General features: G+C 38.5%; 1 protein-coding gene across 2 annotated transcripts in view; it reads left to right on the top strand.

The window, feature by feature from the left end:
• The window catches only part of TBCK (TBC1 domain containing kinase), a 252,372-nt gene that overhangs the window by 120,285 nt on the left and 116,428 nt on the right, over positions 1-15,659 (top strand). For both annotated transcript variants that reach the window (XM_063458388.1, XM_063458389.1), the window contains exon 22: positions 2,233-2,394. In XM_063458388.1, coding sequence (XP_063314458.1) covers positions 2,233-2,394 — 162 coding nt within the window. The remainder of the gene's footprint in view (positions 1-2,232; positions 2,395-15,659) is intronic.

Below are 15,659 nucleotides of genomic sequence, written 5' to 3' on the forward strand. Positions count from 1 at the left end.
AGGTTATTTTCTTAAAAAAAAAAAAATCATTATGGTGTGTCTTTTAACTTCAGCTTAGTGAAACTTTCAAATTTGCTTTCTATTACCTTCATAATCTATAAGAAGCAGTTTGGCAAATTAATTTTATAATCAATAAATGGAAAAGTGGAGCAGTGCAAAAACATTTTTTTCATAATTTTTTGTTTATTTTTCTACTTGTGTGTGTGGTATGTTGCAGTACAACACCTAAGTATGCAGCAGTAATTTTCATATTGGTACAGAATATTAAAGAAAAAGAGAAAAGGAAAATCCAAAGAGTAATGGAGAAACTCCACACCCTTATGTAGGATAAACCTATCGAGGAAACCCCGTCCTAGATGTAATGCTAAAACTTAACTTTTAATGATAATAGCATAAAACAATGTAAACACAAAATGAAAAATATATTAAACAAAAAATGGAAAATAGGAGTGCTACCACAAAAAATGTGTGGATATGGACAGTGAAAATAATAAAGAAAAAACATAAATTTGTCCAATAGAACCACCTATATACAGAGATCAAAACGTCACAACTGGTGACTAGAAGGGGAGGGGAAAGAGGAAACAGCCTGGGTAATCCTCTAGGTCACTGAGAACAGATCCTAGGCTATCAGCCTAGAGGTAACAGAATATCTGGTGCATAGGGCAACAAAGTTGCACTTGTAACTGAATGCACTCCAAACTAGGATGGTTAATCAAACGACCCCCCCAGAAGTGTAAATGGAGGAGACCACCCACATAGAGCAAAATATATCTGTAAGAACCAAACTCGGCTAAATCACTCGCCCAGATTACTAAATGAATCAAAAAATCCCCTCCTAATAAACCACCAGAGTCCCAGAGCTAGTATAGAAAACTAGACTGACTAAGATCTCCATGAGTGGAGCAGCACCTAGCTAAACTTTCTTTTTTTTGTGGTAGCACTCCTATTTTCCATTTTTTGTTTAATATATTTTTCATTTTGTGTTTACATTGTTTTATGCTATTATCATTAAAAGTTAAGTTTTAGCATTACATCTAGGACGGGGTTTCCTCGATAGGTTTATCCTACATAAGGGTGTGGAGTTTCTCCATTACTCTTTGGATTTTCCTTTTCTCTTTTTCTTTCTACACGTATGTAAGGGTTACCCCCTTTTAGGATTCCCCAGACACACTTACAGGCTGGTTGCCTTTGGCCACTGGCTTTTCTTCTTGTCATTTACAGAATATTAAAGCAAGCATCTTTTGTACGGACTTGAGAGTCTCTTGCATTCAGAAAAGTTGGGGTTCACCACATTTTTCTCCTTTTCTGAATATTTAGCTCTACCTGAACCTCTGTAATTTTTTTTTTTTTTTTAATCAATTTGATATTGCTCATCATCTTGTGTAAGTGGTTCATTGGAGTCTAAAAGTGAGGCATAATGCATATATTTTAATAGTACCAAGTTTTCCTACAGTATTCACTTTTTATAGGACTAACATATAGGAATTAGAGTTTCAAGGAAGACTATAGCTTTAAGAATACATACATGTATGTCTAAAGCTATAGAATCCTTATCACTATTTAGATTAAGGGCACACCCTTTTTGAGCTGTAAAAATTAGTGAAAAAGAAAAGGTTTTTACTTACCTTACTCCAGCGCTGACACTCACTTGATGCTGACCCTCTTACTTTCCCCACCACGTCATCCTGGAAGCATCACTTCCTTGATGATCATTAAATCCAGTGCTTTTAATAGAGAAGCATTTGGCATGCACACACTTCCTATGGAATGCTTCTCATATGGACTTAATAAATCCTTCCCTATAAGCTGCATTTGATGACATACAATGCGTGAGGACATCACATGACAAAGTAGTTGCAGTGGAAGAGTGGCTGCTACCTGATATTGACTATTTACATTCCTCCTCATCTCTGTACTGCGTTGACCTTGGCTAATTTTATCGTTTATCTGTATCTCTGCTGTTCTCGACCTTGGCATTCTCTCTGACACTGTCCACCATTAGTCTGGCCATAGAAAGTCCATTTGTTTGTTACTTAGGTCTGTACGTTTAGATTCCTCCCCGTTCCTGACAGCCCCATATCCACTAGCTGTAGTTAGCTGTACAGGCTATGATGCTTAAATGTCCCAGGTAAACCCCAAGTTATAAATATGTTCTAGACCCCTATGAATTGTATTCGCTCACCAACATGTATTTTCACTATGTACACAATTTTCTTTTTTGCTTTGCAGATGTTTTTCCACTGCACAAGATATTCCACCTGTGGGACACATTGCTTTTAGGAAACGCTTCATTCCCATTCTGCATTGGAGTTGCTATTTTGCAACAGCTGAGAGTCCGGCTTCTAGCAAATGGATTCAATGAATGTATCCTTCTGTTTTCAGACCTTCCTGGTAAGCCAGCCCTTTACTTTTCTATTGAATGTATAGCTCATTTGTGATAGCGTTTATGAATACCGAGCATGTTATTTAAACTGAGAATTGTCAGAAATTGAAAGTGAATCTGAAAGTTCAGGCCAAAATTGAAGTGAAATTTAAGATGCAAACCTATGCAAAAGTGAGAGTAAAGCACGGCTTGATTGAATAGAAGTAATACAGTCAAACAAGAAAAATGGGCAATGAGCCAATGGGACAATGCTACATCACACTGGCACCAAACCAGAGCCAGACAAGAAACATGCAAACATGGGAATGATGTGTGTTAGTTTGCACATCCACAGGTCATACAATGGCAAATCTCTCAGATGATGTGAGTGAACAATGCCATGATGCTGCTTGTCACTGCCTGCACAGACTAGGGATAGTAAATAAGGAACAGTCCACGTTCAGGTGTGTACATGTGACACTGTTCATAGCACTCCTGCTTGCATATGTATACTGAAACTTAAGAAATACAATCTCGAAATATGAAAACAAATAATAGTGTAGTATATTAAAACACCAAATCTGCGCTGGAGGCTAAAATGCACTCACAAGATGGTAATTGATTGCAGGCATATAGTTACATAGTTACATAGCTGAAAAGAGACTTGCGTCCTTTAAGTTCAGCCTTCCACACATTTGTTTTTTGCTGTTGATCCAAGAGAAGGCTAAAAAAAGCAGTTTGAAGCACTTCCAATTTTGCTAAAAACTAGGATGATATTACTTCCTGACCCCAGAATGGCAGTCAGATTTATCCTTGGATCAAGCAGCTATTAACCTACATTGAAAAATTATATCCTTGAATATTCTGTTTTTGCAAGTATGCATCTAGTTGTTGTTTGAATATCTGTATGGACTCTGATAAAACCTATTTTTTAGGAAGAGAATTCCACATCCTTATTGTTCTTAATGTAAAAAAAAACCTTTTCTTTGCCTTAGACAAAATCTTCTTTCTTCCAGCCTAAATGCATGACCTCGTGTCCTATCTAAAGTCTGGTTTGTGAATAGTTTTCCACACAATGGTTTATATGGGCCCTGAATTTATTTGTATAATGTTATCATATCCCCTCTCAGGCGGCGTTTTTCTAAACTAAAGAGGTTTAAATGTGTTAACCTTTCTTTATACTTGATATGTTATATTCCTTTTATTAATTTTGTAGCCCGCCTCTGCACTTTTTCTATTGCCGTAATATTCTTCTTTAGAACAGCTGCCCAAAATTGCACAGCATATTCAATATGTGATCTTACCAGTGATTTATAAAGAGGCAAAATTATATTCTCATCCCGAGAATGAATGCCCTTTTTCATGCATGACAATACCCTACTGGCCTTGGCCACTGCTGATTGACATTGCACATTGTTGCATAGTTTGTTGTCTATAACAATTCCCAAATCCTTTTCGTGTGTTGTTTAATCTCTAATTTGCTTCCATTAAGGGTATACGTTGCTTGTGCATTCTTTACGCCAAAGTGCATAACTTTGCATTTTTCATCATTAAATTTCATCTGCCATTTGAGTGCGCAGTCCCCCAGTCTATCTAAATCCCTCTGCAGCAAAGTAATATCTTGCTCACATTGTATTACTTTACAGAGTTTTGTGTCATCTGCAAACACTGAAACATGACTTTCAATGCTTTTTTTAATATATAAAATATCTTAAGGATGGAAGGAGCTTGATTTTCTTCTCTCTTAACCACTTGTCACTGCGAGCGATGGCTGCACAGTGTCCCACAGCTCCTTGTGAAACAAATGATCACTTTCTTGGCGCAGGAGCTAACAATTCACAGCTCTAGGAGGTATGTCCGTGTGCCCTGTTGCCCTGTTCACACGGACATACCTCCCAGAGCTGTGAATTGTCATCCCATACAATGTAAAGAATGTGGCGGTTTTATTTTGGTTACTCTCTGTCTGATTATGCCATCTTTACTTGTATAATGCCTAATTTTACTGAACAGCAGGGCATATTATTGAAACATGATGATTCTGGCAGCAGTTTGCATGATATACGCCTGTTAAATATTCTAAGATTCTAGACTCACAGGTAGATAGTATAACAGAGTTTTCAGTTGTCTTGACCATGTTGATAGTTACTTCCTTTACAAAAGTTTCTTAACCACTTAAAAGGACACTATAGTCACCCAGACCTTTTCATCTCATTAAACAGATCTGTGTGCATGGTCCCTTTCCCCCTTAATCCTTCAATGTAAAACATTTTACATGTTTACATTGCAGCACTAAGACTGCCTCTAGTGGCACTCTGTCAGACAGACACTAGAGGCAGTCTCCGTGCAGCGATGCCGGATGTCCTCAAGCTCTGCATGACGACATCCAGAATCAGGGAAAACCCTATAGAAAAGCAAGGAGGCAATGCTTTCATACATGGTAGGCCCAACCTGCACGGAAACCTCCGTGCATGCACATTAGTTCCCCACCATTAACTGATGTTGGAAGATGTGTAGCAAGTCCCAGCACAGAGGGACATCAATACTGGAATCAGGTGACTGTTTAAAGATTTTGACACTTTTCATTTATAGGATCACTATTGTGTTAGGAAACCAAAGCGGTTTTCCTGACACTATAGTGCCCTGAGGGTACAGTGAAAGAAATAAGGTAGCTGAGCAATATCGCTCAGCTGCAGTATTTAAAGAGTTATGAGCAGCACTCACTTTGAGCGCTTCTCATAGCTCATGTGTCAGTCTGGGGCCACTAAGTGTGACCCCAGCTGACAGAGGGTACCCCCAGGTTATATCTGTGCTGGTACCTTTACTGCATGACAATCTATGCCGTCACTGGGAATTAATTAAAGCCCTGCACTTCATGACGGCATAGACCCTCATGTGGTCGTTAGGTGGTTAAAAAATGCCAGCTGTAGCTAATAATGTAAAGCATATATTAATGTTATGTGTTACACTACATGCAGACATCTGTTTTGCTATGGATTTAATGTTGCAATCTGAAAGGTGCGTTGCCTGCAGGCTTTCAGGAAGGAGCTTCTGAGAAGCTGTGCTCAGCTGCGACAAAGCAGAATTCCTTGACCTAAGGACACAGTATAAGTTTTGTAAAGTCAGAATGTCCCAACTCCAGCTCTCTCTAAAGTGTGCAGAGGAAATTAGAAGTATTATTTCTGGCAAAGCTGGTATATTTCATTTTGATTTTGTGTACATAGACTAAAAATGGCAGCCAAATCAAAGTTAGCTTAAGAGATACATGACCAGGTTATATTCATTTCCGGACAGCAGGATATACTATCATGTGATCATGTTAGAGAAGAAAATATATATATATATATATAAACTAGGTGTGAAACTTTAGATCTTTTTAAATTGGGTTAACATTCACAGCAGGATGTCCAGATAGGAAATATGAGTTCTGCTAAATCGACACCCGAAAACTGTGTGTTTTTACTTTTTAACACTAATTATTTTTAAATCCAAATCAGGTCACATGATTTACTCTGTATTTGTCCAGAAATTGCATCAGATGCTGTAAGATCAGATGCTGTTCTTTGTTATTCACTGAATGATGGAACTCGCTTTTTAGTGAAGTTATTCAGACACCAGACTGGTTGCTGTTTTGGTAGAGATTTCTACTCAAGTAAGGGTGCATATTACTCAACTTTTGGGTGCTCATGACGGGAGAAAAATGAAGCCATTAGCCAGCTATTCAGGATTCTCTGAGAGACATCATATATAACTTTTTTATATAATGGATAATAAATCCGCACACCGTGGCTGAGAACAGTGAAATCATTGGAAGGCCATTGAGCATGCATATAACATAAATTCATACTTTGTATAGTAAAAGAATAAATATATCTCAATCAATGGGGATATACTACAAAATAATTGCACAGTTATTTTAATCAATACAAAGGCTGCTTATAAGTTAATCCATCAGTAGATTCTACATATAAGTTAGTCCAATTAAATGTTTGTGTGAGAATTAAGATATTTTACAGTGTGCACTATGGCTTTCTGATATTTCATCATTTTTCAACCATCAGCATTGCTATGTACTATTGGTGGACTAAACTATATGCAGCATTTTCATTGTTTGAAGTACCTGTGTAATTACAATGTCTTATAGCCCCATTTATTAAGATTTTTGTTTTTTTTTATTGGTTTATCTTTTGATATTTTCCCCAATATATCAGCACTGGGTATCATTGTCTTATGCATCAGATTTTTAATAGAAGTTTTTGTTATTCCCCCCCCCCCCCCCCCCACTCCCCCCATGTTTATTGTTTTTATTTAATTGCTTTAATGTCATATTGCAAAAGATGCAATCATGAGTCGAACAGTAATGTACTGATAAAAAAAAAGTATTCACCTCTAAGAATATGTTTATTCAGTGTTTTTGTGCCATACATACATTGAACATTGAAAACTGTGGTTTAAACCATTTTCAAGCACAGAACATTAATGTTAAAGTATGGGTATGTGAACTAGGGTGAGATGGGGCAGGGGTGCTGCAGGAACAAGGTTACTGATGAGGGTTGACTAGTGGGGTAGGAGAGGGGAGTGCCTGTCTACTATATCTTGATTTGGTGCTTCATTGCCAGTTAGACCACATTTCTTAACATTTTGGTAATATTACTTGAATGTGGTTCGACATTTCTTCATCTTGTCTCATTAGGTTGGGGCGTGTCTTGGCCTTATTGAGGGACAGTGAATCCCTCAATGTGATGTTCAGATTGACAATCAGCTGCCTCCTATACTATAAAAGTGACTGAGGTATGACTACAGGGAACACACATTTCACTTTTCTGTCAACTAATTGAAAGTAGTGTTTTTTTGATAAACATGACATTTACCAAGAGCTTTGTAATTACTCATCCGTGAAAAGGGATTACATCATTCATGGAAAGGAATCTTATCATGACAGTCCAGATCACACTCTCTGTCTGGCAATTTTGTGAATTCCCATGCTGTAGTAAACTTCAAAAAAATACTAATATAAGTCTATATATACAATATATATATATATATATATATATTATTTCTCACTAGATAAAAGCTGTACGGTATTGTGATAGCTTTTTTCTTTTTCTTTTTTTTAAAGCAATCAAATTACAGCAGCAGTGCAATTTTAAGTTGCTGAATAATGTACAGGCATTCCTCACTTACCGACTGGGTTTCATTCTTATGACTCGCAAAATGAATTGATCAGTAAGTGGGGATGCGCTGGTGAGTAAGCGCAAAAGAAAGAAGCAGGTCTACTTTCAGGGAAATTCCCCCAAATACACAGACCAGTTCACTAGCGAATCGCTGAAATCTATATTTTGGGAAAATTCCCTGAACATATACTAGCTCTCTAACATGTGGAATCCCCCGAATCCCCACGCTAGAGAGCTGGTCGTAAGTGCGAGCAGTCTTAAAACAGGTCGGTTGTGAAGTGAGGACCACCTGTACTAGATTTTATATATGAAAGGCACACTTTAGATCCCTCGAGCACTTCAGCTTGCTGAAGTGCTTGATGTTTGACTAGTATATCCTCTTTTTCTATTTTTTAAAAAAATGCCAACGTAAATAGAAATTGGCACTTTTATAGGTCAACCTTGCTGCCTTGCTCAGACAACCAGGCCTGTTACTTTCTGGTTTGGCTAACTCGAAGCAGCAATTGATCAGAACACCTGTTTTGCAAAGACTTCTCACTGAGCTGCACTGGTAATTTTGTGATTGGGTAGCCACAGAAAGTCTGGGTGTAGAATGGGTGCTTGCAAAGGCTGCAGTCAGAATATCTGCAACTTTTGCAAGCTGTTTTTTTGTTTGTTTTGTTTTTGTGCATTTGAGTACAGCAGGCTTGCAGAGCCACATCATATCTAGTAAACAATGAAAAATTAAGCCGGTTATGACAGTGTTGTGGCACTTATTAAACATGTGCATTTTTTTTTTTTTTTTTTTTTGAAGCAAGGATTATAAGTGACATACGCATGTACATAAACAATGCAATTTCTAGAGACATTTTAGGAACCCAATAGAAGAGATGAACATTAAAATAATCTTGAGGCATATGTTGGCTTACACCTCCGTCGCTCTATGGTAAGCGGTCTCTGGGGTCCGTGGTGTCGGAGGCGGGGGAGTGAGATATGAGGCTCTGGCTGAGGGCCGGCTATGACCTTTACGGGTCTGACCTGTGGTTTGGCTCGGTGGGCCTGTTAGTTGAGAAAAAAAAAAAAGAAAAATAGTTTGGAAAGCAAAATCTGACCAACTTCGAGCCGCAACTTGGGTAAATCTCTTGTATTTAGGGAGGAAGGTGCCAGTCTCCTACTGTCCACTGTCAGAAGTTGCAGCGGCGGGTGCTGCTGATATAGCTCTCTTTGGGATGAATTACGTGATTTCTGCCATGTCCCAGTGGTGGGCCACTGGTGTTGTTGGTTGGGTTCTAGGCTGGAATAGGGCGTCCCCTGGAAGGCCTAGTTTGGTGAGGAGTGTGGGGGCTTCGCATATGTCCGAGGTAGTGTGTACCACTTCTCCCTGTCTTACTTGCAATGCGTGTGGGGATCTCCAGCGGTATTCTATGCTATGGTTGCGGAGCAGGGCCGTGGGGGGTTTCATCATTTTGCGCCAGTGAAGTGTCTTACCGGATAAGTCCGCGAAGAAGGATAATGCCATGTTCTCAAAATTGAGTCTGGTAGTCCCCTTCAGTGCCGCCTGAACCAATGCCTTGTCTGCTCCACTGCGGAACCTCACAATCAGATCCCTTGACGCTGTGTCAGGTGCTCCCCTAGGTTTCGGCACCCGGAAGGCGCCGTCCAGGTCTACAGTTCTGGTCGGCTTGGGCTCCAGTAGTTGGGCTAGTAGTCTTGAGAGTAGATGTGGGAGATCTGCTGCGGGTACACCCTCCTGTATTCCCTGGATTTTCAAGTTGGTGCGGCGTCACATGTCTTCTAGCTCGGCAAATCGCATGTCGGAGGCAGCTTGTTTTTTGGTGAGTATTTGGATGTCCCACTGGAGTTGCGCTACGGTTTGGATGTACTGCTCTGAGACAATTTCCACTTTGCCAATGCGCTCTACCAGGCCCGTGATGTCAGTGCGCAGCAGCGCCACATCTGCCTGTATGATTTTCTGGAGGGCACCTAGCATGTTCTAGAGCATTTCGCCGGACTAGAGTCTCCGGTCTTGGGCTTAGGTGGAGGTTGTAATGCCAGCACATGGCCGCCGTCTTCATCGTCCAGGTTAGCAGCCATCTTGGGCCCACATGCGCCATGCGCTTGACAGAGGAGATCACCAATACTCATGCCTGGTTTGGGTTTCTCGGGTCTCAACTTTTTAGTCTTCCTGCCCATGTTTGTCTGGGGCTGTGGAGCTTCATTAAGGAGGGTTTGGTTATCTTAGCCTGGAGCTCAGCGATTGTGCGTCCGCTCAGGTCAGTTGCTTGCCTCCGCCCCCCCCTGCAAGCTGTAGATATAACCTGTGACAAAACCCACTATTTTGCTTACATAGGAGATGTCCACCTCCCAAGTTCACGAACAGGTTCCTGAACCCTATTCATGTTTTCTCTGCATTTGGTATAAAACCGAACACCAACCACCCCCTGGCTCATTAACTACAAGCAAACCACAGGATCAAGTGCTCTCTCTGTGTGGCCGTATAACCGAATTCCACGTGTTGGAGAAAACGGCGGCCATCTTGTCGCATGAACGCAGGCATCGGTACTTGGTCGTTGAGTGTCTGGAACTCTAAGTCGGACACTCGACCCCGCAAACACTGGTTAAACCATACAAACGCCTGCTTCTTTCCGTGACAAGCCAGGAGAGCGCTGTTCTGTAGGTTTGTTAGTATGAACGAACAAACACTACCTATGAGCCAGGGGAGCCGTTCGTCCTTTTGTTCGTTTTGGAACTCCCGAAATTGACCGACCGCTACCACTGAAACTATGGAACTAATTTGGGCATACGCCTCATGAGCGGTCAGTCAAAACTTTACCCCGGTGGCGATTCGACTGTATACGTGAGATCTGAGCGCTATTTGGACAACTTGGGCACTCAGATCCAGGCTATCCAGGGATATCATATTTGTGGGCGTTCCTATATGTTTATTATGTATTTTCATGCATTTTAATATTTTATGTCATTATGCATAGTCATGCTGACACTTTAATAGCTATGGATCTGCCAGCAGGGGCGCTGTCTAAAATATCAGACAGTCCCCCTGCTGGTAGGAAGAATAAAAAAAAAAAAACTAAACATGTGTAAAAATAAATTAAAGGACCACTCTAGGCACCCAGACCACTTCAGCTTAATGAGGTGGTCTGGGTGCCAGGTCCCTCTAGGATTAACCCCTTTTTTTTTTTATAAACATAGCAGTTTCAGAGAAACTGCTATGTTTATACTGAGGGTTAATCCAGCCTCCAAAACCTCTAGTGGCTGTCTCATTGACAGCCGCTAGAGGCGCTTGCGTGATTCTCACTGTGAAAATCACAGTGAGAGCACGCAAGCGTCCATAGGAAAGCATTGTAAATGCTTTCCTATGCGACCGGCTGAATGCGCGTGCGGCTCCTGCCGCGCATGCGCATTCAGCCGATGACGTCGCAAGGAAGAAGGAGAGGAGGAGGAAAGCACCCCACCCGGCGCTGGAAAAAGAGGTAAGTTTAACCCCTTCCTTTCTCCAGAGCCCGGCGGGAGGGGGTCCCTGAGGGTGGGGGCACCCTCAGGGCAATATAGTGCCAGGAAAACAAGTATGTTTTCCTGGCACTATAGTGGTCCTTTAAAATTATTTATATATATATATTATATATAAATACGTATAATTAAAATAATAAATAAATAAAATAATTAAATAAATAAAATATTGAAACAAAATTTAATATAAATTATATATGCATATGTAATTTCATTCTAACTGTATTTTGTTATTAATATATATATATATCGGTAACAAAATACACTTAGAATGACATTCTATATATATATATATATATATATATATATATATATATATATATATATATATATATATATATATATATATAAATACAAATAACCGCAAATATATATATAGATAAATACATATAATTACATAAAAGATTACATTAGTATACACGTAGAATTTAAATACCTATAAATGCAATATTAAAATTCTACGTGTATATTTAAATAATCTTTTAATATAATTATGTGATTTGATTAATTAAAATTTGATTGACATGCCTGACAACACAGGGAGAAAGTGCAGAGAATTTAATTCGCAAGCACTATATTTGACCCTGTAACTCTCCAAGACACCATAAAACCTGTACATAGGGGGTACTGTTTTACTCGGGAGACTTCGCTGAACTCAAATATTAGTGTTTCAAACTGGTAAATTGTATTACAACGATGATATTTTAAGTAAAAGTGAAGTTTTTTGCATTTTTTACAAACGAACTGCACTTTTATGTTCTATATTATTGTTGTAATATGTTTTACTGTTTTAAAACACTAATATTTGTGTTTAGTGAAGTCTCCCGAGAATAACAGTACCCCCCATGTACAGGTTTTATGGTGTTTTGGAAAGTTAGAGAGTCACATATAAGGCTTGCATTTTTTTTTTTTTTCACATTGAAATTTGCCAGATTGGTTATGTTGCCTTTGAGAGCGTATGGTAGCCCAGGAATGATAATTACCCCCATGATGGCATACCATTTGCAAAAGTAGAGAACCCGAGGTATTGCAAGTGGGGTATGTCCAGTCTTTCTTAGTAGCCACTTAGTCACAAACACTGGCCAAATATTAGTCTTTTGCTTTTTTTCACACAAAAACAAATATGAACGCTAACTTTGGCCAGTGTTTGTGACTAAGTGGCTACTAAAAAAGACTAAACATATCCCACTTTCAATACCTTGGCTTGTCTACTTTTTCAAATGCTAGGCCATTATGGGGGTAATTCACATTCCTGGGCTACCACACCGTCTCAAAGGTAACATTACTAATCTGGCAAATTTCAATTTGAAAATGGAATGTTCTATATTTGACCCTGTAACTTTCCAAAACAACAAAAAAAACTGTTAGAAGGGGGGACTGTTGTACTCGGTGGGACATCGCTGATTACAAATATGTGCATTTTTTTGCAGTAAAACCTAACTGTATTATGACATTCACAGTTAAAATGTCAGACGGAAATGCAAATTTAAAAAAAAATCTTATTTTCTCACATTTTTTTAAAATTTTATTCATAATAAATTATGTTCCATATATGAATAGTTAATGTTAAATTAAAGTCCTGTTTCTGCTGAACAAAATGATATATAATAAGTGTGGGTGCATATAATATGAAAGAGGGGAACTACGGGTGAACAGACATATAGCGCAAATTCTAGTTTTTGTTTACGTTTTGTTTTGATCAGAACGTGCACTATTGACTCCGTCCTGAAGGGGTTAACTAATGCGTCTTGTTTGCTAGAAATGAATTAATTTTGGATCATTTAAAATAAAAAATCGTTTCTTCTCTAAGCTCATACTGCAAGTGGTGGCCTTATGTATTGAAGTAATTCTCCCGTTAGTTTTTCTCAGTCACTTCAGCTTGTTTCTGAATAGTTATAATTCTATGTTGCTATGAATTATTTTATGTAATTTTGCCCATGTGTATTCTTCTTTTTTTGTTTTGGTATTGCTCTCTATTGATAAAATGTATCTGTTTGGTTAGGCTTTTTTTTAACTACTTCTTTGTCCTTTCATTTTTTTTTCTACCTGTATTTATACTCCCAGCTTCTCAATAAAATTCTTTTAAGTCTTAAAAAAAAAAAAAAAAAAAAAGCAAGTTCCTTAATTTTGAGAGAACTGAAAAGCATGCTCGTTTATATAACCAGACCATATGTTTAAACTTTCCTTACTCTTTTATGGGTATAGACTGTAAGCTCGTTTAAGCTGGCCCTCTTCAACCTATTGTTCCTGTAACTTTTTGTATTTGTCTCATTTATTGTTAAATCTCCCCCTTTGATAATATTATAAAGCGCTACGGAATATGCTGGCGCTCTATAAATACCAGTAATAATAATAATAATATGAGAAGAAGCCTGTTTTAAAAATGTTGTCTAAAGCCGTACAGACACTTAACAGGTGACAAGTCATCTTATAGGGTACTGATTGGGTGTCCAACATGCTTTTTAATCTTCTACCGGCCTCACCTGCATGTAGGTAATACAAATCGGAATCTATGGAATATCCTGCAGGATCTTCCATAGATAGTCTCACACTTGCACAATAAAGTGCCATCTTTATCTGTTGCTAAATATGCAAGATAGTCCCTGTTCCTACCAGCTGATTGCTGATAGGAAATGGCACAATTTGATGGCAAAGATCAGCACTTACATCAGAAAATGTAGCCCATATTCTGTCACATGTACAGTATTTTTTAATTTTGTTAGAATTTCAAAGATCTAATTTTATGTCAGGTTTACACAGAGCACACTTTAGTTAACCTAGGCTAAAGTGCTGTGTGCCGTAATAAGAATATTAAGTTTCCCAGTAAATTATGAGCTGACATGATGATTCTAGTTTTAACTGTGCGCCTGTCACTACTAAATATTACTGCATGTGCTGACTTGGCTCCTGTGAATTGATATTGGTATAAATAATCCACATTGTCTGTCAGACTATACCTAAACATGTTTTATCACCCTCACCTTTATGGCACGCTGTTCACCTAGAAACATAAGTTACTCTGGAGGCCCTGGTCATAACATTGTAATGATGAATTAATGTTGAACATGTGCGAGACATTGCACGTCACTAAAGACTACAATCCCACAAAAGTAGGTCTTTTTTATCGCATTAATGCCATAGGAAGATAAGAATAGATGTGTTTTTCAGATGTTCCTGTCAGACAAATGCACTGGACAATGTCTTTATGTCTGTGTTTGCAGATGGAAAATGGCAAGCCTTTATTAAGCACTTATATAAGACAGAATTATTTTATACAATATCTAGGGGATTCCAGTGTGTATATAAGTGCTAGATCAATTGTATATGGATATAATAAAAGGTATTCAAGATTTCTTATAATATTGTGTTTATAATATAACCTGACTCAAAACATATTTCACAATAATAAAGAAATAAAACAATATTGAGATGCTTAAAAATCAGTCTGATATTGGCAAAAGAAAAAGTAAAATGTGTCAACGTTAAACTCCTGTAAGCTTAATTTTCGTATGCTAGGCTAATTTCCCCCGAATCACACTGAAACACTCATTCTTGGAAAGGCAAGTATGACCTAGGTGTGATGTCAATACCAAAGATTATGTAGATATTAGGTCATGCTGCAGGGCCATTTCCATCAAATTGAAGTCTTCTGCTTTTGTACAAACTTAAAAGTTATCACTGCAGGGTCCATAGCACAATAACCGGGGGTACATTTCTATTCGCTATGACGGAATTTTCACTTGGCTATTGTAGTGGGCAAGTGGCCATTTTTAGTCCCGATTTCTATAATTATAAAATGTCATTAGCAATGGTATCCAACCAGTATGCCACCATTGTAGAACAGCAGTTCTAATGATTATCATTTACTCATACCTCCCAACATTTCAAATGAACAGAGAGGGACACTTTAATTATAAGGTGGTGACTGGAAGTTTGGCCACGGGCAGGACTGTTCTGAAAAATTATAGATGACTTACTAATAACAAATATTATAACTAAAATGTAATTTAGAACAAGAACGCTGAATCTTGTTTACACAAACTGATTTCTAAACACATTTATTGTATTTTAAAGACACATTACTGTGTGTATTATTGCGGTAGAACTCTGTTATAAACTCTGACAAACCAACAATAAGGTGCTCTTTCAAAAGAGAAGGCATTTAGGATGGGAAATAGGGACAGAGGGATTTCCACTTAAAATAAGGACTGTCCCACCTAAATAGAGCTTTGGAGGTATACTGACTGCAGTCTGGGCCCTTCAGTCAAACGTAGTCTATGGGCCCCTTACATGTCAATTATACATCCATACAAATAGCCTATTAACCATTAGCCACACTAAACTCGTCAAACCATGTCTTCATGGACTGTAGTTTGTGAACAGGAATACAATCATGCAGAAAAAGGCTTCCACAAACCTTTGCCACCAAGTTAGAAGCACTTAAATATCTGAAATGTATTTGTATCCAATATCATTAAGATGGTCCTTCACTGGAACTAAGTGGCCTAGCCCAAACCTGAAAAACAGCCCCAGACTATTATTCCTCCTCCCCCAAACTATACAGTAAGCACTGTACATTACTGTAGGTGGCACTCACCTGGCATCTCCCACACCTA

Source organism: Pelobates fuscus, chromosome 6 (genome assembly GCF_036172605.1).
Source record: "Pelobates fuscus isolate aPelFus1 chromosome 6, aPelFus1.pri, whole genome shotgun sequence".
NCBI lineage: Eukaryota > Metazoa > Chordata > Amphibia > Anura > Pelobatidae > Pelobates > Pelobates fuscus.